At 44.0% G+C, this 26,953-nt stretch overlaps 1 protein-coding gene across 4 annotated transcripts in view; it reads left to right on the plus strand.

Moving 5' to 3' along the window:
* LOC139240573 (vasculin-like) overlaps nucleotides 1-26,679 on the plus strand; it is a 134,964-nt gene extending 108,285 nt beyond the window's left edge. For 2 of the 4 annotated variants that reach the window (XM_070869127.1, XM_070869119.1), the window contains exons 11-13: nucleotides 6,900-7,087; nucleotides 7,910-8,012; nucleotides 25,718-26,678. In XM_070869127.1, the coding sequence (XP_070725228.1) occupies nucleotides 6,900-7,087; nucleotides 7,910-8,012; nucleotides 25,718-25,867 (441 nt within the window). In that variant the 3' untranslated portion in view covers nucleotides 25,868-26,678. Of the gene's footprint in view, nucleotides 1-6,899; nucleotides 7,088-7,909; nucleotides 8,013-25,717 lie in introns of all 4 variants that reach the window. The other 2 variants (XM_070869135.1, XM_070869141.1) reach the window with 1 other exon arrangement.
* Nucleotides 26,680-26,953: the final 274 nt, after the last annotated feature.

Below are 26,953 nucleotides of genomic sequence, written 5' to 3' on the forward strand. Positions count from 1 at the left end.
GTCACACCCCTTCGGTTAAATTGTTCAAATTTGGGACAGGAGGGTATGACTGAGTGAGGCAGGTATGGGGACCCAGGATGAACCTCAGCCTTTGCTCTTGTCCAACAGGTACGAGATTCTTACTCCCTGTGTGGATGAGAACAGGGACTGGAGAGAGGATGAGCAAACTGACTACAGCACCGTGGTACAGGAGGCCATTCAAGTTGGGGGAGTAAAATAAATGTCGTAGTAGGAGACAGTATAGTTAGGGGGATAGATACAGTTCTCTGCAGCCGAGAGCATAAATCTCAAAGGCTGTGTTGCCTGCCAAGGTTAAGGACAGGAAATGGGCTGGAGAAGAACTTGGAGTGCGAGGGCAAAGATCCAGTTGTCATGGTCCAAATAGGTACCAATGACATAGGTAGGACAAAGAAGGAGGTTCTGCTGAGGGAGTATGAGCAGCTTGGGGCTAAATTAAAATGCAGAACCACAAAGATAATAATCTCTGGATTACTACCTGAGCCACGAGCAAATTTGCATAGTGTAAATAAGATCAGAGAGATAAATGCATGGCTCAAAGATTGGTGTGGGAGAAATGGGTTTCGATTCATGGGGCACTGGCAACCAGTACTGGGCTAAGAGGGAGTTGTTCCGTCGGGATTGGCTTCTCTTGAACCAGGCTGGGACCAGTGTCCTGGTGAATCCAATAAGACGGGCTGTAGATAGGGCTTTAAACTAAATAGTGGGTGTGGGAGGGATCAGGTGAATGGAAATTTAAAAAGTCAAAAAGAAAGGAGAAGGCAATAGAGCAGGGTAGCGATAGGGGTAATGGTATCCAGAGGGTGACCGGAAGGGACAGAATGTATAAACATAAGAATTCAACAGAAAATGGGGTCAGAGTAGGGAAAAATGGTAAAAAGACAAAATTAAAAGCTTTTAATCTGAATGCATGCGGCATTCATAACATGATAGATGAGTTAGTTGATGGCACAAATAGAAATAAGTGGATATGATCTGGTAGCCATTAGAGAGACGTGGTTGCAAGGTGCCCTAGGCGGGGAACTGAATATTCGGGGGTAATTGCCATTTCAGAAGGATAGGCAGAAAGGAAAAGGAGGTGGGGTAGCTCTGTTAATAAAGGATGAGATCAGTGCAGTAATGAGAAATGATATTGGCACAGAACATCAATATGTAGAATCAGTTTGCGTGGAGATAAGAAATAATAAGGGAAATAAGTCACTGGTGGGAGTCGTCTCTAGGCCCCCTAACAGTAGCTACACTGTGTAGCACAGTATAAATCAAGAAATAATGGAGACTTGTAACAGATACGGCAATAATCATGGGTGATTTTAACCTTATTGATTGGACAAATCAAATTGGCAAAGGTAGCCTTGAGGAAGAGTTCATAGTGTATTCAGGATGGTTTCTTAGAACAATACGTTGTAGAACCAACCAGGGAGCAGACTATTTTAGATCTGGCAATGTGCAATGAGACTGGATTAATTAATGATCTCATAAAAAGAATCCTCTTGGGAAGAGTGATCATAGCATGGTAGAATTACAAATTCAGTTTGAAGGTGAGAAACTAGGGTTCTGAACTTAAATAAAGGCAATTACAAAGGTTTGAAGGCAAAGTTGGCGAAAGTGGACTGGGAAAATAGATTGAAGGTTAAGACGGTAGATGAGCAGTGGCAAACATTTAAGGAGCTATTTCATAACTCTCATCAAAGATATATTCCAGTGAGAGAGACTAAGGGAAGGATGAACCATCTGTGCTAACTAAGGAAGTAAAGGATGATATCAAATAGGAAACAAAGGCATACAATGTTGCGAAGAATAGTAGAAGGCCAGAGGATTGGGACATTTTTAGAAACCAGCAAAGGACGACTAAAAAATAATGGAGAGGGAAGATAGTTTGACAGTCAACTAGTAAGAAATATAAAAACAGACAGGTCTATAAAAAGCAAGAGAGCAGCTAAGGTAAACGTTGGTCCTTTAGAGGATGAGGCTGGGGAATTAATAATGGGAAACGGGGAAATGGCAGAGACATTGAACAAACATTTTGTATTGATCTTCACAGTAGAAGATACTAAAAGCATTCCAATAATTGATAATCAAGGGGCTATTGTGAGGGGGGAAAACTTGAAACAATCACTATTACTAGAGAAAAAGTACTAGGCAAGCTAATGGGACTAAAGGTGGACAAGTCCCCTGGACCTGATGGCCTGCATCCTAGGGCCTTAAAATAGGTGGCTGCGGAGGTATTGGATGCATTAGTTGTAATCTACCAAAATTCCCTGGATTCTGGAGAGGTCCCAGCAGATTCCTTCCACTTACGGGAACATCAACATGTTCACGCCTAGATTCTACCATTAATTGCATTCAGTTCTGAACTTTCAATTATCTGGTTATTATCTAATTACTTTTTGTGGGACCTTGCTGTGCGCAAATTGGCTGCTGCATTTCCTACACCAATGACTACACTTCAAAAGGACTTTCTTCATTGGTTGTAAAGTATTTTGGGACATCCTGAAGTTGTGAAAGGTGCTATTCATTCTTTTAATAGATACTCAGCTATTCTTTATTTTAATATACACTCATTCAAGTCATGTTTACTCACCAAGCTTGTGTAAAATGCCTGAATCATTACCAAGGATTAGATCTAGAACAGCAGCTGACTTTGTTGGGCTATTTCACAAATGGGTGCTTAATATATTTTTCTGTTGGGAATGTTCTAGACTATTTGATGCAACAAACATCTGCTTGTTGAGTTTCTCTCTCCGCCTCCCCCTCTCTCGCTGTTGCAGACTGAAGCCTGGTATCTATTGTCAATGAATGACCCTCTTAACAGCTGCCAGACCTGTACAAATGCATACTGGATTTTTATTTTGGTACTCTGTGCTACAAATCAATGAAACTTGGATTAAAAAAAAATACAATATATGGTGGACTTTTATTTCAGGATAATAAACCACCAGTGAATTTGGGCCTGCTTAACTTGGTCTTCATTATACACAGAACATCCCTTATGGTTTATTTTTGGTGAATATTTTTATAGACTAATATAATTTCTGTAATTCATTTAGTTTGATGAAGCATGGAAACATAGAAAATAGGTGCAGGAGTAGGCCATTCGGCCCTTCGAGCCTACACCGCCATTCAACAAGATCATGGCTGATCACCCACTCCAGCAGCCCCCCCCCCCCCACGCCCCCAGCCGCAAGGACCACATCCAATTCCTGAACACATCCAATGAACTGGCATCAACAACTCTCTGTGGCAGGTAACCCCACAGGTCAACAATTCCCCGAATGAAGCAGTCTCTCCCCATCCCAGCCCCAAACAGCCCACCCCCCATACCAAGACTGTGTTTCCCCCCCCACCCCCCCCCCCCCGGCTCCGGACCTACCCAACACCGGGAACACTCCCCCCACACCCAACCCATCCCGTCCCGTCAGAATCCTTCCCAAATGCCGAACACCCCCAGATGTCGAGCCGCCAGCCCGGAGCCACGCCCCCGCGACGCCAACCACACCACATCCACCAACCGCCATCTGCGCAGTCGACCCATCCACCCCACACTGAACACTCCCCGCACCGAGGCACAGAGCCCCCAGGCCCGCCCCTCCAACACACTTCGCCCCCCAGACCTCCGCTGCAATGTGACCCCTCCCGTCCCCCGCCCTGGGTTTCTCCGCCCCCCCACCTCCACCACTCTCCCCTCCATCCCCCGCACCCGTCTTCCCTCTGCCTCTCCGCACAGGCTCCCATCTTGGGGGCAGTAACCTTCTGGGGCCGGGAATTTTAGCCCCCAGCATGGAAGTCCTGCTCCCGCCGCAGAATTGGCCTTACCACCCCTCAATGGAAGCGGAGTGCAATTTCCCACACACCACTTCCTTTGGGGGCAGTTACCGGGGCACGACTGGATGCTCCTGTGACACTTTGAACTGGTGATCTCCACTCTCCCTCCTGTCACAGTTGGAGCTGGTGCTCTCCACTCTCTCTGTAATTAAATGAAACTGTAATTAAAATAGGATGATGAATTTTCAAGAAAGGACTATGGCTGGGAATTTCCTCGCAGAGCGGAAACCGTGCCAAGGAAATTCTTGGCGTAAATGTTTGCTTACTGAGATCAGGGGAAAAAATATTTACGTAAAAGGCGTGAGAGGAATTTGGTTGAGTGTAAGGACCTGAAAATTCTAATGTAAACCTTCCAGTTTACCATTGTGAGAGGTGAAATATCCAATTTGGAGGTTGTAGTTGCATTGTTCATGCATGTTCACTGTGTATTGTTTAAGCCTTTCAGTTCCCTCCCCAAAGGAGATGAGGTGACCCATCTTGAGCGTATGCAGCTAATTTTGTACCCCATGATGTGCAGGAGAGTGGAGTATATTTTATATTGGATTATAAGACATTCCCTTATTTCCTATGCTACCTGGGCTACATGTCCTCCCACCCCGCATCCTGTAAGGACTCCATTCCATTCTCCCAGTTTCTCTGTCTCCGTCACATCTGCTCTGACGACACCACCTTTCACACTAGTGCCTCTGACATGTCTTCCTTTTTCTTCAACAGAGGATTCCCCTCCGCTGTAGTTAACATGGCCCTCAACCGTGTCTGTTCTATTTCCCGCACCTCTGCTCTCATCTCTTCCCCTCCCTCTCAGAACCTTGACAGGGTTCCCCTTGTCCTCGCCTTTCACCCCACCAGCCTCCACGTTCAACAGATCATCCTCTGGAAGTGTAGTCCAGGTAACTGTGGGAGTCAGTGGGCTTAAATTGGATAGAATTCACATTATGAAGGTATTCAGATAGCATGTAAAGGAGCTTCCACCAGACAGTGCATCAGCATTGGAGATTTTGTTTTAATCAAGAGTGACGAGGATCGTCCATATATATCTAAACTGCTAAAATTGTACGAGGATGGTAAGGACAAGTTTCATTGTGTAACCTCGGATATGTGCATGTTTCTGCTTTGAATGTTTATGCTGGATTGAACAGTGGTATTGCATTCACAGGCAATGTGTGCGATTTACACACATTAGTTGTAAGGCAAATGTTGGGTTCATGGGATCCCATGAATATTTTGTACCTTTTTGGCAGTCTGAACCCAGCATTCTCCGAGCTCTTTACTGCAGACCACGGTGCTGAAAGTTATGCAGCTCTACCAAGAATATATATGTAATTATTTGAATTATGTCCATTTACTGTACTAGCAAAAAGAACAATTGTCAATGTGCAAATTAGGAATTTAGTGGTCATAAAAGGAGCGGAGGTGCGGCGGCCCGGGAGCAGCGTGGCGGCATACTACTGCAAGGTACAGCGCGAGCTGGTGCAGGAGGGCGACCGCAGTGAAGAGTGACGTCATCAAGGTCCAGGTCGATGATTGGAACGTGGGCAGATACAGCAGGAGCGGCGAGAGACTGGAGGGATGTGATCGGGGCCCAGGAGAGGCGTGAGTTCGGGGCCAGGGACCCAGGGGCAGCACGGGCCAGCCCACACTGCGATACGTGTGTGCACTAGGCCCGTGCAGCAGAGCTGGTCTCCAGTCGTCTTGGATAACCCTTGCCACTGGACCAAGATCTAGCTCTGTGGTGGCTGGTGTGCAGCGGCCATCACACGTTTAAAAAAAAAAAAAAAATCCACGCACAGGCATCTTCCACCCTTCAGGATGTTGTTCAGGACCTGGGATATTAGATCCTTCATTGAAACACCTGTGAACTCACCTTTTTTGGCGTGGAAGCAAGTCATCCTCGTTTCGAGGGACCGTCTATGATGATGACTTCCTATAATTATTCAGTTCTGAAAATGAAACACAAACTTGCATTTATATAGCGCCCTCAGGACGTCCCAAAGCACTTTAGTCAATTAAGTACTTTTGACATGTTGTCACTATTTATATGCAAGTTTTAAGGGGTACGGTAGCATAGAGGTTAATTTTCTGGATTAGTAATCCAGAAGCCTGGAGTAATAATCCAGAGACACGAGTTCAAATCCCTCCACTGCTGAGGAATTTAAATTCAAATTAAATAAATAAAAAAAAATCTGGAATCAACAGTAATGGATTGTCCATCTGGTTCACTAATGTCCTTTGGAGAAGGAAATTGCAGTTCTTACCTGGTCTGGCCTACATGTGACTCCAGACCACAACAATGTGGTTGACTCTTAACTGTCCTCTAAAATGGTCGAGCAATCCACTTGGTTGTAGTCAAGATGGCAGCTTACCACCACCATCTTGAGGGCATTTAGAGATGGTCAATAAATTGCCGGCGACGTCCACATCCTGTGAATGAATTTTAAAAAACTGTTGTAATGTCGAAAACGTGGCAACCAATTTACAAACGGTTAGCTCCCACAAACATCAATGTGATAATTACCAGATAATCTGCTTTAATGATGTTGATTGAGGGATAAATATTGTCTAGGATAACTCCCCTGCTCTTCGAAAGAGTGCCACGGGATCTTTAATGTCTACCTGAGAAGGTAGGTAGGCCCTCAGTTTAACCTCTCATCCAAAAGACGACATCTCCGACAGTGCAGGACTCCCTCAGTACTGCACTGGAGTGTCAGCTTAGATTTTTGTGCTCAAGTCTCTGGAGTGAGACTTGCACCTTCTGACTCAGGTGAAAGTGCTATGCTTTTTGAGTGAGTCCATTTTCCATCAACTTATAGAATTAGCTTTTACTTTCAAAGTAGAAATTGTTGTTGATCAATCAACTGGACATTTTTTGTCTCAAACTCTATTTTAAAGTAAAATACCTGCTTACCTGGGATAAAACATGTTGCACTATCAAAGTGATACTTTAAAAGTTAGAACTTTTTTGTCACTCCAGAAGTGTACTTTGATTTTTAAGAAATAAATGATAGAAAACAGCTGGCTTGCAAGATTTATTTTTATTTCTCTTGGTCTATCACTTGCAGGATTATGAAATGTTTCACATGCAACAAAACAAGAATACTCATCAAGAGAGAGATGGAAATCGAAATTTTGATAAAAATGGTGATCCTAGGGAGAATGGAAATGCTCGAGTTCTATCCCAGACAACCATTCACCCATCAACATTCCCCCAATCTAATATTTTATCAAGTTCGCTGGAAGCTGAGCATAGGTATGTGTGTAAAATCGTATCAACAAACTTTTAAAATTTTAAACTTCAATTTCTTATTGATTAGATGCCACAAAACTGCGAAGGAGTAAAAATTACAAGTTGCAAGAAACTTGCCTTCCTACAATCTCCAGCAGGACCTGGACATTATGTTGCCAGGTGCTATGAATGTAACTGTCCAATTGGAGCATTGATTGTTTCCATGTCCGAATGCAACTTCCATCTCCGTCTCTCGTTCTTTTGCTGTTAAGAGTTGCACTGTTTACAGTACATCGGCATGATTTTAGATTTGGGATTTTTTTCATTCCCCTTTTACAGATCCTTTCTATCTCAGATTTTTACTTTTTTTGTCACTGTTGCACCTTCTGACCTGTAATTGTCATAACCATCCAGGGATTCTTTTCCCATCGCCTTGTTTTCTTTCCGACTGCACTGCTTACCATCCCAGATATTAGCTTATGGTGTATAATATTTGCATCTGTTAAGAAGACAGAACAATTCAGTGTTTAATACATGTGGAAAAATATTGTATTCAATAATTAGACTTCGTAGTTTGCATTCTGTCCATGCATTGGACTTCACAATTCTAACTTGGCATGATCTAGATAACGCTGAAAACAACTGATGGCAGCTGACGAATGACGAACCTTAAACTGAAGTCCTGTATTTGCTGTGGCTAGATTATATTTAAAATAAAATGAGCCTTTAGATGGCAGTGAAGAGTTTTATGCAATAAATGTATAATGTTTGAGCTTGAATTTCCTTCATCTTGGTATAATCTATAGTTTAGTATTCTTCTACTAAATACTTCCTGTTTACTTCTAGGCTACTTAAAGAGATGGGTTGGCAGGAAGAAAGTGAAAATGATGAAACTTGTGCTCCATTAACAGAGGATGAGATGAGGGAATTCCAGGCCATCAGTGAACAGGTAACGACATCCTGCTCATTAATAGAAAGAATTGGGTCAATTCTCCAATCTTTAACCTCCTCTTTCCCCTTTTTTAAAATTTTTTTCTATTTTTAGTCATGTACCTTGTTGGATGTTAATTGGATTAAATAGTTACGAACCAATATGCCAAGATGACAGAATTTTAAAATTGTCAAGTTGGAGGGGTGGCTGTTTTAGGAGTGAGCCTTTGACTTGGAGTCAGAAGGTGCAGGGTTTGAACTCTGCTGCAGACAGTCCAGGCAAGTGGAGATCAGAGATTCGGCTCTCCATTCTGGAACCCAGCTGGATACTCAAGTCTGGTGGGTGTGGCTGGACCTGCGCCCCCCCGCCCCCATCCCCCCATCGTTGTATGGATTTTAGAAGCCCGGAGATACCCTCCAGCCACCCTACCGATAGATATGAGATGTTTATGGCTGTGGAAGGAGCCTGTCGGACTGTAAATCGGTCTGTGAATTCTTCCACTGCTTCTGACTGTTCTCCAAGATACGATTGTGAAGACACACAAAACAAACTACTTTAATCAAAAAAACTCCTTGGTCCCCACTGTTTAGCAGCCTCCACAGTTCATTAAAAAGCAACACATCATGTAAATTCACTTTTTCTGAAGCTGAAGTGCAGTTGCTTATCTTGAGCTGACTCCCTCCTATCACGACAGTCCAGGCATTTGGATGTCTTGTGCTGCCCATAGTGTTGGTTCAGCTGTTACCAACCATTCTTAATTTAGCTAAGTCTAAGTTTTAGGATTCTAGATTTCTCCTGGAACATCCTGATTGATATTCCTAATCCATTCTTACCCCACTGGGTGATTTAGAGTTGGAAAGAATACTTGGACTTTCTTGGTATGGTCTAAAATGTAATAATTGTCTCCTTCCCGAGGTGAGTATTTCAAGCCTATCCCAACATTGACTACAAATGCTTCAAACCTAGAAGGTATTTGCTACATTCACCAAAGGATGCGCCTTTCTCTACACAGTGTTAACACATTTCCCTTAACAGGCCGTGACCTATAATTAATTTTTTAACAGCAAGGTTTCATTTTGGCCTGTCCTAACCTGACCAGAGTGAGCAAAGTTGGTGTCGAGTTACTGAGAATGTTACTGTAATTATGTTATGACCAGTTGATCACATGATTTACCATCCAGGATCTTGAAGGGTAACAAAAATCCTTGGCTGAATGAATAAAAAAAAAACAATCTTTCATGGAATGTGAGCATCGCTGACGCCAGCATTTATTGCCCATCCGTAATTGCTCTTGAAAAGGTGGAAGTGAGCTGCCTTCTTGAACCACTGTCGTCTGTGTGGTGAAGGTACTACCGCAGTGCTGAAGTAGGGAGCTCCAGGATTTTGACTCGCCGATGAAGGAACGGCGATATATTTCCAAGTCACTTGGAGGGGAATTTGGAGTTGGCGGTGTTACCATGCACCTGCTGCCCTTGAACTTCTAGGTGGTAGACGTCGAAAATTTGGGAGATGCTGTCGAAGAAGCCGTGGCGAGTTACTACAGTGTATCTTGTAGATGGTGCACACTGCAGCCACGGTGTGCCAGTGGAGGAGGGAGTGAATGTTGAAGGTGGCGGATGGGGTGTCAGTCAAGTGGGCTGCATTGTCCTGGATGGTGTCCAGCTTCTTGGGTGTTGTTGGACCTGCACTCATTCAGGCAAGTGGAGAGTATTCCATCACACTCCTGACTTGTGCCTTGTCGATGGTGGAAAGGCTTTGGGGAGTCAGGAGGTGAGACACTCACCGCAGAATACCCAGCCTCTGACCTGCTCTTGTTACAGTATTTATGTGGCTGGTCCAGTTAAGTTTCTGGTCAGTGGTCACCCCCAGGATGTTGATGGGGGCTTTGGTGATAGTAATGCCATTGAATATCAAGGAGAGGTGGTTAGACTCTCGCTTGGTCGAGATGGTCATTGCCTGGCACTTGTGTGGCGCGAATGTTACTTGCCACTTATCAGCCCAAGCCTGAATGTTGTTAAGGTCTTGCTGCATGCGAGCCTAGACTGCTCCATTTGCTAAGGAGTTGGGAATGGAACTGAACACTGTACAATCATCAGCGAACATCCCCACTTCTGACATGATGGAGGCAAGGTCATTAATGAAGCAGCTGAAGATGGTTGGGCCTCGGACTTGCAGCAATATCCTGGGACTGGGATGATTGACCTCTAACAACCGCAACCATCATCCTTTGTGCTAGGTATGATTCCAGTCAGTGGAGAGTTTTCCCCTTGATTTCCATTGACTTCAGTTTTACTAGGGCTCCTTGATGCCACACTGCCTTAATGTCGAGGGCAGTCACTCTCGCCTCACCTCTGGAATTTAGCTTCTGTACAAGTATGGACCAAGGCTGTAATGAGGTCTGGACCCAAATTGAGCATTGGTGAGCAGGTTATTTCTATCACTTTGATGATTGAGAGTCGACTGATGAGGCAGTAATTGGCCGGATTGGATTTGCCTGTTTTTTGTGGACCGGACAGTTTTCCACATTATTGGGTAGATGCCCGTGCTGTCGCTGTACAGCTTTGCTAGAGGCGCAGCTAGTTCTGGAGCACAAGTCTTCAGCACGACAGCTGGGATGTTGTTGGGGCCCATAGCCTTTGCTGCATCCAGTGCACTCAGCCGCTTCTTGATATCACGTGGAGTGAATTGAATTGGCTGAAGACTTCTGTGAGGACTTCAGGAGGAGGCCGAGCTGGATCATCCAATCAACTCTTCTGGCTGAAACTGGTTGCATATGCTTCAGCCTTATCTTTTGCACTCGCGTGCTGGGTTCCGCCATCATTGAGGATGGGGATATTCATGGAGCCTTCTCCTCCTCCTGTTAGTTGTTTAATTGTTCACCATCATTAACGACTGGATGTGGCAGGGTTTGCTTAGCTCTGTCTATAACATGCTGCTTTTGCTGTTTAACATGCATGTAGTTGTGTTGTAGCTTCACCAGTTTGGCATCTCATTTTTACATACGCCTGGTGTTGCTCCTGGCATGCTCTTCTACACACCTCATTGAGCCAGGATTGGTCCACTGGCTTGATGGTAATAGTAGAGTGAGGCCTATGCTGGGCCATGAGGTTACAGATTGTGGTGGTACAGGTGTACATTTCTGCTGCTGATGGCCCACAGTGCCTCATGGATGCCCAATTTTAAGCTGCGAGATTTGTTCTGAATCTATCCCATTTAGCATGTGTAGTAGTGCCACACAACATGAAGGAGGGTGTCTTCTGTGAAGACAGGACTTCGTCTCCACAAGGACTGTGCGGTGATCACTCCAACCAATGCTGTCATGGACAGATGCATCTGCGACACGTTGATGTGGATGAGGTCAGGTTGTTTTTTCCTTAGTGTTGGTTCTCACCACCTGCCGTAGGCCCAGTTTGGCAGCAATGTCATTCAGGACTCTGCACATCATGATTAGTTATGATGCTACCGAGCCGCTCATGGTGATGGACATTGAAGTCCCCCACCCAGAGTACATTCTGTGCCCTTGCTACCGTCAGTGCTTCTTCCAAAGTAGTGTTTAACATGGAGGAGTACTGATTCATCAGCCGTGGGAGGGAGTTAGGTGGTAATCAGAAGAAGGTTTCCTTGCCCATGTTTGACCTGATGGCATGAGAGTTCATGGTGTCCGGAGTCAACATCGAGGACTCCGAGGGCTACTCCCCCTGACGAAATACCAAAGTGGTTCTGTCCTGCAGATGTGACGGGACCAATGCTCCCTCTAATTGTTATTTATACTGGGCGAGCCACAAACTCCTGAGGTTTTTGTCCATGGCAGCTAACAACAACAACACCCTACCCACCAACAGTAGCAACAACAGAAAATTCAGGTCTTTAATTATTTTTGTTCCTTGCACAAATACATTTGAGTCTTTGAAGCGTTCATGACTTGATATCTTAATTTTGTGAGCTAGAATTTCGACAGTTTTGCGACCATTTTTATCGCCCGGGCGAAGCCAAATTAGGGGCGCTAAACGAGTCGCACAACATTTTGTGCCCGGGTGGAAATATCGGCATTGGTTTTGCGTTGGCGCTCAGCCATGAACTCATTGAATGGTGGTGCAGGCTCGAAGGGCCAAATGGCCTACTCCTGCACCTATTTTCTAAGTTTATGTTTACTGGCTGCCCGATTTAAAAAAAAAAAAAAAAAAAAAAAAAATGTTGTTAAAAAGCGTTTTGATGACTTCAATTGGCGTGCAACGCTGCGCTTTCGACCCGGGCGGAAAATTCGGCGATATCACCCGTTTTATCGCCCTCCTGGAAACCCGCCCGGAAAAGAACCGTCGGACCCAGGTCGCACCCGACGCTAACGAGCCATCTTGAAAACTGAGTTTGTTGCATAAAAGGATTGGGAGAAGAAGGCTGCGTTTTACACACTGAAATTTTATGTGAGTTTATGGTTTGTTTTAAATGATTTTTCAGGACATTTAAAAAAAAAAAATGTCAGCCATTATTCTTGGCTGCTTTTTGTATGCAGCGTTGAGCTGCATTTTGAGCGTAATCTAAGAGCTCACAGACGTCTGGGGAGGAGGCCTTACTCTCTTTTTCCCCCCCCCCCTCGAGTTTACAGGCAACATCGCTCATACCTGCAGCTCTCTGAAGCACAGTGCATTAGAAGGCAGCGCTTCTGAAAAGAGGTGGTCACCGAGATATGCCAGCTCATAAAGCAAGACCTAGAGCCTACCAGCGGCAACAGGAATGCACTGCCCGTCAAGGAGAAGGTGACTGCAGCACTTGCCTTCTGTGCCTCTGGCTCCTTTCAGGCATCAGCAGGGGACATATGCTCCATCTCGCAGTACGCTACACATCGCTGCATTCGCCAGGTGATTACTGCACAGTACGCACACAGGATGGACTTCATAAACTTGCCAATGACCAAGGAGGCACAGAATGAGAGGTTTTGGATGAATTGCTGGCTTCCCCAAGGTTCAGGGTGCCATTGACTGTACGCACATCACCCTGCGAGCACCTTTACTCAATTGAGAGGTTTACCGAAACTGGAAGGGATTCCACTCCATGAACATACAGATCGTCTGCGACCATACTCAGCACATCACGGCAGTAAATGCCCAATATCCAGGGAGCATCCATGATGCTTTCATCTTGCGTGAGAGTAGTAGCTCATGCCTGTTTGAGTGTCAGCCACAAGGCCAGAGCTGGAAGCTGGGGGACAAAGATTACGGCCTCGCCACCAGGCTCATGACCCCCTCTGGAACCCTCGGACAGAAGTTGAGCATCGCTATAATGACAGCCATATAGCCATACGCAACATCGTTGAAAAGACAATTGAAGTGCTCAAGCAGCGCTTCCGATGCCTGGACCACCCTGGAGGCTGCTTGCAATACTCCGCTCAGCAGGTCTTTTGCGTTCATTGTGGTGTGCTGCATGCTGCACAACTTGGCCATCATGAGGGAACAGGATTTGCCACTGGGGGCTGCAGTACCACCTCGGGGAAGGAGGAGGACGAGGAGCCTGGCGAGGAACCCATGCCACCCCCACCCCCTCCACCACAGAGGAGGCCTATTGGAGCTTTTCACCGCTGCAAAAGCCTTACGTCAGCAACTCATAATTTAATGCTTTACTTGAGTGAACGGCACGTTTGACCGTTGCCTGGTCACTCGATCCCACTATGTTGTTTATTCTCCCTCTTAGTCTGCAAATGAGACAGTTCACAGTAACTTGAATAAAATTTATTAAACATTTCAAAACTGGAATCAAATTTATTAAGCATTATTGTGAATTGGAAAACTTTAAAAACTTTTATAAAATAGCACCAGCAACAAAACAACAACCCCTGCACCGAATGCCTTTTTCCCCCCACCCGAACCCCACTCCCTCATCTCATGAACCTACCCAAGGTGGCACCAAGACTTTGTGCAGCAAGATGGCCAGAGACCTGCTGGAATAGGGGGAGACAATGGAGACTCCATGTGTGGATCCCCTGGGGCAGCTCTGGGTATGGAAGGCCTAGGTTCTGAGCGGTGAGCATCTTGCTTGGCCTCTCCATTCACAAGTGATGTTGGTCTGGGTGTGACACTGGGGACTGCAGTGTCAAAGATGGAGGCCATCAATTGCACGTGGGCATTGACAGCCTTGGTGGTTTCGCGGCTCGCACCGACAATCTGTGACATGCCCTCCCTCATGTCCGCGGATAGTGCTGCAATGCTTGCGGGAATCCTACCCAAGACTTTAAGAGCTGTTGGGTGAGCTGGACGCTCTCCCTTGACAGTCCCACCATGTCCAGGTGTGCGTCAGCCTGTCTGTCAGCAAACCGGCTTTGCCGACGCACCCTCCGGAGAGACGGCATATGGGATTCAACTCCAGTAGTGCATTGCTGCATGCCACTTGTACCCGGGGCCTTGGATGGATCAAAGCCCGAGAATGTTTCTTCCTCAGACGAGCTGCTGACCGGAGAAAAAAGAAATGTCGAGTGCACTGCCCCCACCCCCCCCGAAATAGGTTGCTCAGTTTGGTCCTCTTGTGGAGGTTCCTCGGCCTCACCCTCGCCCTCGTCCCCCTCCTCCACCCCACATGACAGGCTGAGGTGGAGGCTTCCATTGGAGGATGTGGTGCATGTGATGCCTTATCTGGAAATAGAAAACAATAGACTCATGGTTAGCAGCAGGGGAGGGGGCAGGGTGACCTGAGTAAGGTCACAGAGCACAGGCTGATTTGAAGGACTGCCGCTACTCCATTATATGTAGTCCAGAGACACTATATCACATTGTCCGAATCCTAGTTCACAGACACTACATCATGTTGCCCCAACCCAGCCCAGGGATTTTGCAGGACTTGCCCTCAATTTCAAATAGGGGCTCAGCACCCCCACAGGCAGTCGACCTCCAAGGCACCGATCAGACCAGCCACTCGCTCCTCCAGGTCTGTCGGAGGCATTGTTATCAGCGGACTGCTGCCTGTCCGTCGCCGCTCCCGGATGTTGTGGGACAACTTTCCCTGCAAAGCTGACAATGGGAATGGTTACCAGAGGGCCCATCTGCTCTTGTGGCACAAACACATAGCCATCAAAGCACTTATACCATACTGTGTGCATTTAATACAGTCCTCTGTTTAATGGCCCTAGAAGTTGCACATGGTTCATGAGGAAGACATCGAAGTGCAGAAACATCTTTTAAGATCTCAGAAAGCAGTCTTAATAATGTGTAACGATCATTCATGGCAAATAAGGTGCAACACTAAGCCTACCTATACCAACGTGCATCAGATTTATAATTTAAGTAATGGAGTGCATCAATAAAAATATTACTTCGGCGATCCTGCTATAGTCATTGACCCTCTTGCGGCACTGGGTGTGGGTCCTTTTGATGTAGTCAATACAAGACACCTCCTCAGCAATGCTGGTCCAAATACACCGAAAAACCTCGGAGGTGTTTACCTGCATGTGTCCTATTTAATTCCCCCTCTCCCCCATCTCCTATCCACAGCAGTGACGAGGGCCTCGTTGGCCTCATTACTAAACTTCCTCGCTCTCTGCCTGCTTTCATCATGACTGACTGAAATCTAAAATAGGCTGATTCAGCCCTGGGTGTACTGCGCATGTGGGTACTCCCTGACAACTGACCAGAAACGCGGGAAGAAGAAAAAAAATGGAGAAAAAAAATTCGCACATGCGCAGATGGTCCAATTTTTTTTTCGATCGAAAGTTTCCGCTCCGGCGCACACATTCTGTTGTGCAATGCCGGATTTATCGCTATTGCTGTTGGTCATTTGGCGAATTTTGCGAGGTCCGGCGGTAACTGTACCCCAGCACTTTTTTAAAAAGTTTTACCGCGATTATCGCCCAAAAATGGCGATAATCCCTATTTCCCCTCTTCATATCAAGCAATCCCAGGTTGGATTCTAATATCTTGAGACCTTGGAGAGGCTGCAGAGGAGATTTACTAGAATGGTATCAGGAACTTCAGTTATCTAGAGAGATTAAAGATGCTGGGGTTATTCTCCTTAGAACATAGCAGATTAAGAGGAGATTGAATGGAAGTGTTAAAAATGTGAATGGGTTTTAATAGAGTAAATGAGGAGAAACTGTTTTCACGAGCAGGAGGGTCGGTAACCAGAGGACATAGATTTAAGGTGATTGGCAAAAGTATCAGAGGCGAGATAAGAATTTTTTTTTTTACACAGGGCGTTGTTCTGATCCGGTATGCAGGGCGGCAGAAGCAAATTCAATATTAACTTTCAAAAGGGAATTTACATATTTATAAAAGAAAAATTTGCAGGGTTATGGCGAAAGAGCAGGGAAGTGGGACTAATCGGATAGCTTTTTCAAGGAGCCGGCACAGGCATGATGGGCATACGAGTGATTTAGGCACAGGGAAGGCACCTGTCGGCCCTCGTCTGCTTTTGGCTCATCCACCGGAACCTCAGGACCTCCCCCACCTCCCCTTGCATTGGTTAGCGTTGACGGCAGCTACATCAGTGCAGCGGGCTGTCGTTAATGGCAGGTAAGCCCCCGCCCCCTCTCCCTGATTGGATACTTGGCTGCTGCGACTTTGCTCTGTTATTAAAACCCCCGTTGTGAACCCGAGGGAGTGAGCGGAAGATTTCTTTCACTGCACGGCTCAGTCAAACTTGCTGCGGGGCCATCCATCCGTGCAGCTAAAAGGGAACATGGGACAGGACATACCCAGGGATGGTGTTGGTTGAGTCTGGGAAATTAGCTGAAAGGTATGATTCTCTGAGTATGACCATGACAGACTATTGCTTGACTAGTCTGTGGGACGGCTCTCTCAATTTTGGCACAAGTCTCCAGATGTTAGTTAGAAGGACTTTGCAGAGTTGACATGGCTGGATGTGCCGTTGTCGTGTTTGAAGCCAGTGCCCAGGTTGATGCTGGGTGGTCTGTCCGGTTTTATTCTTATACTCTGTTGTATTAAAGTGCAATGAAAAACATTAATATCAAGCTGAGACATAAGAAAATGGCAGAGAAATTAAACAAATACTTTGTGTCTGTCTTCACAGAAGAAGACTCCAAAAAAAAACTTGACGGAAATAGTAGAGAACCAAGGGTCTAGCGAGAATGACGAACTGAAAAAAAATTAGTATTCGTTTTTTTTTTAAATGGTACTGGAGAAATTAATGGGTCTGAAAGCTAATAAATCCCCTGGACCTGATGGCTTAGGGTTTTGAAAGAGGTGGTAATAGAATTAGTGGATGCATTGATTGTCATCTTCCAAAATTCCACAGATTCTAGAATGGTTGCCATGGATTGGAAGGTAGCAAATGTAACCGCACTCTTTAAGAAAGGAGGGAGAGAGAAAACGGGGAACTTCAGACCAGTTAGCCTGACATCAGTAATAGGGAAAATGCTAGAATCTATTATTAAGGATGTGGTAACAGGACACTTAGAAAATAATAAGATTGGTCAGAGCCAACACGGATTTATGAAAGGGAAATCAAGTTTAACAAATCTCGAGTTTTTTGATGTGGTGTATTTGGATTTTCAGAAGACATTTGAGGTGCCACACAATAGGTTTTTAAACAAGATTAGGGCTCATGGGATGGGGGTAATATACTAGCATGGATTGAGGATTGGTTAATGGACAGAAAGCAGAGAGTAGGAATAAACGGGTAATTTTCAGGTTGGCAGGCTGTGACTAGTGGGGTACCACGAGGATTGGTGCTTAGGCCTCAACTATTCACAATATATATAAATGATTTGGATGAGGGGACCAAATGTAATATATCCAAGTTTGCTGATGATACAAAGCTAGGTGGGAATTTAAGTAGTGAGGAGGATGCAAAGAGGCTTCAAGACAGGTTAAGTAAGTGGGCAAGAACGTGACAAATTAGAATATAATGTGGAGAAATGTGAAGCATAGAAACATAGAAAATAGGTGCAGGAGTGGGCCATTCGGCCCTTCGAGCCTGCATCACCATTCAATATTATCATGGCTGAACATGCAATTCAGTACCCCATTCATGCTTTCTCGCCATACCCCTTGATCCCCCTAGTAGTAAGGACGACATCTAACTCTTTTTTGAATATATTTAGTGAATTAGCCTCAACAACTTTCTGTGGTAGAGAATTCCACAGGTTCACCACTCTCTGGGTGAAGAAGTTTCTCCTCATCTCGGTCCTGAATGGCTTACCCCTTATCCTTAGACTGCGACCCCTGGTTCTGGACTTCCCCAACATTGGGAACATTCTTCCTGCATCTAACCTGTCTAAACCTGTCAGAATTTTAAACGTTTCTATGAGATCTCCTCTCATTCTTCTGAACTCCAGTGAATACAAGCCCAGTTGATCCAGTCTTGCTTGATATGTCAGTCCCGCCATTCCGGGAATCAGTCTGGTGAACCTTTGCTGCCTCAATAGCAAGAATGTCCTTCCTCAAGTTAGGAGACCAAAACTGTACACAATACTCCAGGTGTGGCCTCACCAAGGCCCTGTACAACTATAGCAACACCTCCCTGCCCCTGTACTCAAATCCCCTGGCTATGAAGGCCAAGTTGCCATTTGCTTTCTTAACCGCCTGCTGTAGCTGCATGCCAACCTTCAATGACTGATGTACCATGACACCCAGGTCTCATTGCACCTCCCCTTTTCTTAATCTGTCACCGTTCAGATAATAATCTTTCTCTCTGTTTTTACCACCAAAGTGGATAACCACACATTAATCCACATTATACTTCATCTGCCATGCATTTGCCCACTCACCTAATCTATCCAAGTCACTCTGCAGGCTCATAGCATCTTCCTCGCAGCTCACACTGCCACCCAACTTAGTGTCATCCGCAAATTTGGAGATACTACATTTAATCCCCTCGTCTAAATCATTAATGCACAATGTAAACAGCTGGGGCCCCAGCACAGAACCTTGCGGTACCCCACTGGTCACTGCCTGCCGTTCTGAAAAGTACCCATTTACTCCTCCTCTTTGCTTCCTGTCTGCCAACCAGTTCTCAATCCATGTCAGCACACTACCCCCAATCACATGTGCTTTAACTTTGCACATTAATCTCTTGTGTGGGACCTTGTCGAAAGTCTTCTGAAAGTCCAAATACACCATATCAACTGGTTCTCCCTTGTCCACTCTACTGGAAACATCCTCAAAAAATTCCAGAAGATTTGTCAAGCATGATTTCCCTTTCACAAATCCATGCTGACTTGGACCTATCATGTCACCTCTTTCCAAATGCGCTTCTATGGCATCCTTAATAATTGATTCCATCATTTTACCTACTACCGATGCCAGGCTGACCAGTCTAGAATTCCCTGTTTTCTCCCTCCTTTTTTAAAAAGTGGGGTTACATTGGCTACCCTCCACTCCATAGGAACTGATCCAGAGTCTATGGAATGTTGGAAAATGACTGTCAATGCATCTGCTATTTCCAAGGCCACCTCCTTAAGTACTCTGGGATGCAGACCATCAGGCCCTGGGGATTTATCGGCCTTCAATCCCATCAATATCCCCAACACAATTTCCTGACTAATAAGAATTTCCCTCAGTTCCTCCTTCTTACTAGACCCTCTGACCCCTTTTATATCCGGAAGGTTGTTTGTGTCCTCCTTAGTGAATACCGAACCAAAGTACTTGTTCAATTGGTCTGCCATTTCTTTCTTCCGCGTTATGACTTCCCCTGATTCTGACTGCAGGGGACCTACGTTTGTCTTTACTAACCTTTTTCTCTTTACATATCTATCGAAGCTTTTGCAATCTGTTTTAATGTTCCCTGCAAGCTTCCTCTCGTACTCTATTTTCCCTGCCTTGATCAAACCCTTTGTCCTCCTCTGCTGAGTTCTAAATTTCTCCCAGTCCCCGGGTTCGCTGCTATTTCTGGCCAATTTGTATGCCACTACCTTGGCTTTAATACTATCCCTGATTTCCTTTTGATAGCCACGGTTGAGCCACCTTCCCTTTTTTACTTTTACGCCAGACAGGAATGTACAATTGTTGAAGTTCATCCATGCGGTCTCTAAATGTCTGCCGTTGCCCATCCACTGTCAACCCCTTAAGTATCATTCGCCAATCTATCCTCGCCAATTCACGCCTCATACCTTCAAAGTTACCCTTCTTTAAGGTCTGGACCATGGTCTCTGAATTAACTGTTTCATTCTCCATCCTAATGTAGAATTCCACCATATTATGGTCACTCTTCCCCAAGGGGCCTCGCACAACGAGATTGCTAATTAATCCTCTCTCATTACACAACACCCAGTCTAAGATGGCCTCTCCCCTAGTTAGTTCCTCGACATATTGGTCTCGAAAACCATCCCTTATGCACTCCAGGAAATCCTCCTCCACCGTATTGCTTCCAGTTTGGTTAGCCCAATCTATATACATATTAAAGTCACCCATGATAACTGCTGCACCTTTATTGCATGCACCCCTAATTTCCTGTTTGATGCCCTCCCCAACAAAAAATGTTAGTGGGAGTTGTGTACAGACCTCCAAACACTACTGTTTGGAGGTCTGTACACAACTCCCACTAACATTTTTTGCCCTTTGGTGTTCTGCAGCTCTACCCATATAGATTCCACATCATCCAAGCTAATGTCCTTCCTAACAATTGCATTAATCTCCTCTTTAACCAGCAATGCTACCCCACCTCCTTTTCCTTTTATTCTATCCTTCCTGAATGTTGAATCCCCTTGGATGTTGAGTTCCCAGCCCTGCTCATCCTGGAGCTACATCTTTGTAATCCCAATCACATCATATCTGTTAACATCTATTTGCACAGTTAATTCATCCACCTTATTACGGATACTCCTTGCATTAAGACACACAGCCTTCAGGCTTGTCTTTTTAACACACCTTGTCCCTTTAGAATTTTGCTGTAATGTGGCCCTTTTTGTTTTTTGCCTTGGGATTCTCTGCCCTCCACTTTTACTATTCTCCTTTCTATCTTTTGCCTCTCTCTCTCTCTCTCTCTCTCTCTCTCTCTCTCTCTCTCTCTCTCTCTCTCTCTCTCTCTCTCTCTCTCTCTCTTTATATCCCTCTGCCTCCCTGCATAGGTTCCCATCCCCCTGCCATATTAGTTTAGAATTCCTCCCCAACAGCACTAGCATCCACTTTGGTAGGAAAAATAGAAAAGCGGAGCATGTTTAAATGGTGAGAGATTGGGAAATGTTGGTGTTCGGAGGGACTTGGGTGTCCTTGTACACAAATCACTGAAAGTTAACAATTAAGAAAGCAAATGGTTATGTTGGCCTTTATTACAAGAGGATTTGAATATAAGAGTAAAGACGTCTTGCTGCAATTATATAGGGCCCTAGTGCGACCACACCTGGATTATTGTGTACAGTTTTGGTCTCCTTATCTAAGGAAGGATATACTTACTTGCCATAGAGGGAGTGCAACAAAGGTTTCACCAGACCGATTCTTGGGATGGGGCGGGGATTGTCCCTTTTGAGGAGAGATTGAGTAGATTAGGCCTATATACTCTAGAGTCCAGAAGAATGTGAGGTGATCTCATTGAAACACAAAATTCTTATAGGGCTTGACAGGGTAGATGCAGGGAGGATGTTTCCTCCGGCTGGGAAATCTAGAACCAGGGGTCACAGTCTCAGAATAAGGGGCCGGCCATTTAGGACTGAGATGAGGAGAAATTTCTTCACTCAGTGGATTGTGAAACCTTGAAATTCTCTACCCCTGAGGGCTGTGCAATTCAGTTGTTGAGCATATTCAAGACAGAGACAGATAGATTTTTGGATATTAAGGGAATCATGGAATATAGGGAAAGTGGAGTTGAGGTAGAAGATCAGCCATGATCTCATTGAATGGTGGAGCAGGCTAGAGGGGCCAAATGGCCTACTCCTGCTATTTCTTATGTTCTTATGAGTGGCTTGCTAGGCCATTTCAGAGGGTAGTTCAGAGTCAACCACATTGCTCTGTGTCTGGAGTTACATATAGGCCAGATTGGGTAAGGGCGTCAGATTTCCTCCCCTAAAGGACATTAGTGAACCATGTCTTCACACTTGAGGACACCCTGCATCATGTTCAAATAAGCAACACTATTGGAGCATCTAAAGTTATAATGTTCTTTTCTTGTATTATTTTAAAGTAGAATTGAACAATTGTTTATTGTTCTAAGCTATACACAAATGCAAGTAACTTAATTTGGTGCTACAGTAATATGCTCTTAAAATTAAATACTTGATGCCTTTTAAAAGGCCTTGAATCTGGAATTTGGGAAATCAAACATGTGATATCGATAACATTGTTTTTAAAATCAAACTTTGATTTGCTCTCAGCAACTAGATTCCTGAAGTTTGCACATCCAATTTGAGTTATTCCTACTTCCTATGTTATTTGCATTGCCTAATTCACATGACTGAATAATTCATTATTTTTGCACTAAACACCTTAGAATGCTCTGTATTATATTGTGCTGGAAACTTGGATAACTTTTTATTTGTAGATTGATGGAATAAAGAAAACCGTCTGATTCAAGAGGTACAATACTAAAATTAAGTTGTCAGGCTGCAATTTAATCTTTATCATTTATAAACTATAGGAGTGAGGCTTCAGTGGTTTATGAATTTCTTCTAAACCACAAGGTTACAAATTTGAATTCATTTCTCAATATCTGGAAAAAATTATTATAAAAATGCAAACTCCCATCCACATTGTTACCAGAAACGTCGTTTCAGTGCTATAGTATTTACAAGATGGCGTTATCTTCCTTTGTGACATTACATAATTACCAGGGAACAGATTACGGAGAAATTATACTTGTACAGTATCACATAAATTTAAGCCACTATTATTAATCACAAAATAAAACTAAAAATTGCAAATGGGATAAAAGACATATTTATCAATATTTATGTAAGAACATACATTTGGAATTATTTAGATTAGGATTTGTGCTGACCTAAGTTAATCCAAAATCTTCTAAGAGGGATCAGTTTGTGTGATTGCATTCAGTATAGTTTTTCAAAATGTTGGTCCACAACTAAAATATATTTTATTTTAACACTAGAGTTGTAATTTGAGTATATTGATTCAAAAAATGTAGCAGAATTTGGAAGGAAATCTTAACAGTTAGTTACTGCTAGCAGCTCACTTGGTTAGTGAAGCACAGATTTGAAAACTGGAACAGGAGTAGTTGCCTTTTTCATCACACCATATATCATCAATTTAAAACCGTTAAATCTAAATTGTAGGTTGGTGCACTCACTGCACTGAGGCATAGTAGGATAGTGTATTTATTCCTGTAATTTTCTTACCTCATTCTTTCACTCCTCCCTGCCACTTTTCATTGATATGTTCCCCCTGAGAGAGGGAAAGAAAATCAACGGTTGAGTCAATCTTCACCCCTCCCCTACATTTAATGGCAGATTCAAGAGTGGTATTAGCAAAAGATTTGGGAACAGGTTGTTGTATGCCTTCTCACTTTATAAATGTTGGATAACGCTGAGAAGGTGGTTGTAAAAATTATATATATATATCAACGGCTAAATACTGTAGAATCTTTAGAGGAATATAGAAAGTTAAAAGGCAAAATTAAAAAGGATATTAGGAATGCTAAGAGAGGGCAAGAGAAATTCTTGGCCAGTAAAATTAAGGAAAATCCTAATATGTTATATAAATATATTAAGAGTAAGAGAGTAACTAAAGAAAAGGCCTGGCCCATTAGAGACCATGAGGGTAATCCTTATGTGGAGGAAAAGATGTTGGGAGGATTCTTAACGAATACTTTGCATCTGTTTTCACAAAGGAAAGGGATAATGCAGATACTGCTATCGAGGAGGGGTGTGATATTCTGGATGAAATAACTATAGTGAGAGAGGAAGTATTAAGGGGTTTAGCAGCTTTGAAAGGAGATAAGTCCCCAGGCCTGGACGAAATGCATCCCAGGCTGTTGAGTGAAGTAAAAGAAGAAATAGCAGAGACTTTGACCATTATTTTCCAGTCCTCTTTGAATCTGGGTATGGTGCCGGTGGATTGGAGGACTGCTGATGTAGTACCCTTGTTTAAGAAGGGAGAAAGGGATAGGCCGAGTAATTACAGGCCTGTCAGCCCAACCTCAGTGGTGGGAAAATTGTTGGAAAAAATCCTGAAAGACAGAATAAATCTGCATTTGGAAAGGCAAAGATTAATTGGGGACAGTCAGCACGGATTTGTTAAGGGAAGATCGTGTCTGACTAACCTGATTGAATTTTTTGAGGAGGTAACCAAGCGGGTCGATGAGGGTAGTGAAGATCCCACATGGTAGACTGGTCATGAAGGTTAAAGCCCATGGGATACAGGGCAAAGTGTCAAGTTGGATCCAAAATTGGCTTGGAGGTAGGAAGCAAAGGCTAATGATTGGATGTTTTTGTGACTGGAAAGATGTTTCCAGTGGGGTTCTGCAGGGCTTAGTACTGGGACCCTTGCTTTTTGTGGTATATATCAATGATTTAGATTTGAATATAGGGAGTATGATTAAGAAGTTTGCAGATGACACTAAAATTGGCTGTGTGGTTGATAATGAACAGGAAAGTCATGGGCTGCAGGAGGATATCAATCTACTGGTCAGGTAGCCAGAGCAGTGGCAAATGGAATTTAATTCAGAGAACTGTGAGGTGATGCACTTTGGGAGGGCTAATAAGGAAAGGGTATACACATTAAGCGGTAGGCCACTTAATAGTGTAGATGAACAAAGGGACCTTGGAGTGCTTGTCCACAGATCCCTGAAAGTAGCAGGCCAGGTGGATAAGGTGGTTAAGAAGGCATACGGAATGCTTGCCTTTATTGGCCAAGGCATAGAATATAAGAGCAGGGAGATTATGCTTAAATTGTACAATACTTTGGTTAGGCCACAGCTGGAGTACTGCATGCAGTTCTGGTCGCCGTATTATAGGAAGGACGTGATTGCATTAGCGAGGGTGCAGAGGAGATTTACTAGAATGCTGCCTGGAATGGAGAATCTTCGTTATGAGGACAGATTGGATCGGCTGGGTTTGTTCTCATTGGAACAGAGGTGGTTGAGAAGAGACCTCATTGAGTTGTACAAAATAATGAGGGGCCTGGACATAGTGGATAGTAAAGGTTTATTTCCATTGGTGGACGGGTCTGTTACAAGGGGGCATAGTTTTAAGGTGGGTTGGTGGAAAGTTTAGAGGGGATTTGAGGGGGGCTTCTTTACGCAGAGGGTTGTGGGGATCTGGAATTTGCTGCCTGGAAGAATGATGGATGCAGAAACCTTCACCACTTTTAAGAAATGGTTGGATGGGCACTTGGAAGTGTCGTAACCTGCAGGGTTACGGACCTAGAGCTGGTAATTGGGATTAGACTGGATGACATTTTGTTGGATGGCGCAGATGTAATGGTAAGTACTGCAGGGAATAGAATACGGCCAGGGTGATGATCTGGACTAGTTTCGATCGCCTGGATGGGTCGGAGAGGAATTTTCCCAGATTTTTTTCTCTCTAAATTGGTTTGGGTTTTTAATCTGGTTTTTGCCTCTCCCAGGAGATCTCATGGCTCCGGTTGGGGTGGAGTGTAGAATGTTTTAGTATAAGGGATGTCGCAGTTGTGGTGAGACGGACTGGTTGGGCTGGGTGCTCTTTGCCTTTCCGTCATTGTTCATAGGCTTATATGTAACCTTTAGGGCTGCTGCCAAGGGCCGTGTGGCTCTTTGTCGGCTGGTGCGGGCTCGATGGGCCGAAATGGTAAATTTCTATGTTCTGTGTAGTTTATTTTTTTAGATGTTTTTATATAATTGTTTTATTTTTCTTCTTTCAGCTGCGGACAAACAGCCTTCGAAAAAATGGTCTTCTGAAAAATGGCCTGACTTGTAACTTAAAATTTAGTACGTGGAAGAGCACTTATAAGCCTACTGTTAATGATGACATAGAGACGAGCAGCAGCGATACATCTGATGATGATGTGTGAGAGGTTAACGAAAGACATAAAAATTATTTGGGTATAATAATTATCGTTGTGGTGAACTGCCAAAAATAAACTGCATTAAAAGCAGTACAGTACCCCACCAGAAGAAATTTGAGGGGACTTCTTTATTCAAGAACACAGATTGTTGGACTTGGCCTAATTTGAACTTTGCTTAATGCTTTGTAATGGCCTTTTGTAGTAATGAGGATTTCAGTTGGATTTAGCATTGATCTGCTTCATCACTGCTGATCAGAGGATACATTACTACAATGTGAAAAAATGATTGATCATGGAATATTTCACAGATCTAATAAACCGAATTGAAGTTCAAATTGTGTATTGTTCCATGGAGCTTTTGGCTGAAAGTTGTTCCGTTCATTGAGAAACAGCAATCTGAAAACGCAGTATCCTGCTTGCTGAATCATATTCATTACCAAAACAGGACTCTGCAAGTCCACGGTCTGCAGCAAAACGGGTGATGTAGCATGTTGGTCAAAAGTGGAGAAAGATGCAATAGAATTTTCATTGCCTAAACTTAATGAGTGCTCTTGAACTGTTCCACTTCTTTCTCAAAATTAATTGCTTTTTTAACCATTTGTAGTTTTTTTTTATCATCACATTTCTTCAATTTGTAGAAAGAAAAATTCTGAGATCAAGAGCTTTACGCTACACACAGCCTTGATATTCAGGGTGGACTGTACAAAACAAACTATTGAAAATTGACAAAAGATTATTTTGATAAAGTAGTTATTTACAAGTCTTACCAAGAGGTTATGATCACAGTTGCTGGATCTATTCACTAAATGGAATAAAAACTGGATTTGCAGCAAGTCTGATGCTGGTCTGACTTTGTGCCAGAACTATTTTAGGAGTTGGTGCTCCTGCATATTTGATGTCTGCTTTATGGGCAGGCTTCAAATTCCCATTACCCTGTAAGGGAAACTGAAACCTTAAATGTTGTAGTTGTGACCCATAAAATGCATTGTGGGTTAATCTCCATACAAGGACTGGAGCATAGAATCTAGGTGGACACTTCATTACAGTACTAAGGGAGTGCTATATTGTCAGAGATGTTGCCTTTCAGATGAT

The sequence above is a fragment of the Pristiophorus japonicus genome, chromosome 2, assembly GCF_044704955.1.
Source record: "Pristiophorus japonicus isolate sPriJap1 chromosome 2, sPriJap1.hap1, whole genome shotgun sequence".
NCBI lineage: Eukaryota > Metazoa > Chordata > Chondrichthyes > Pristiophoridae > Pristiophorus > Pristiophorus japonicus.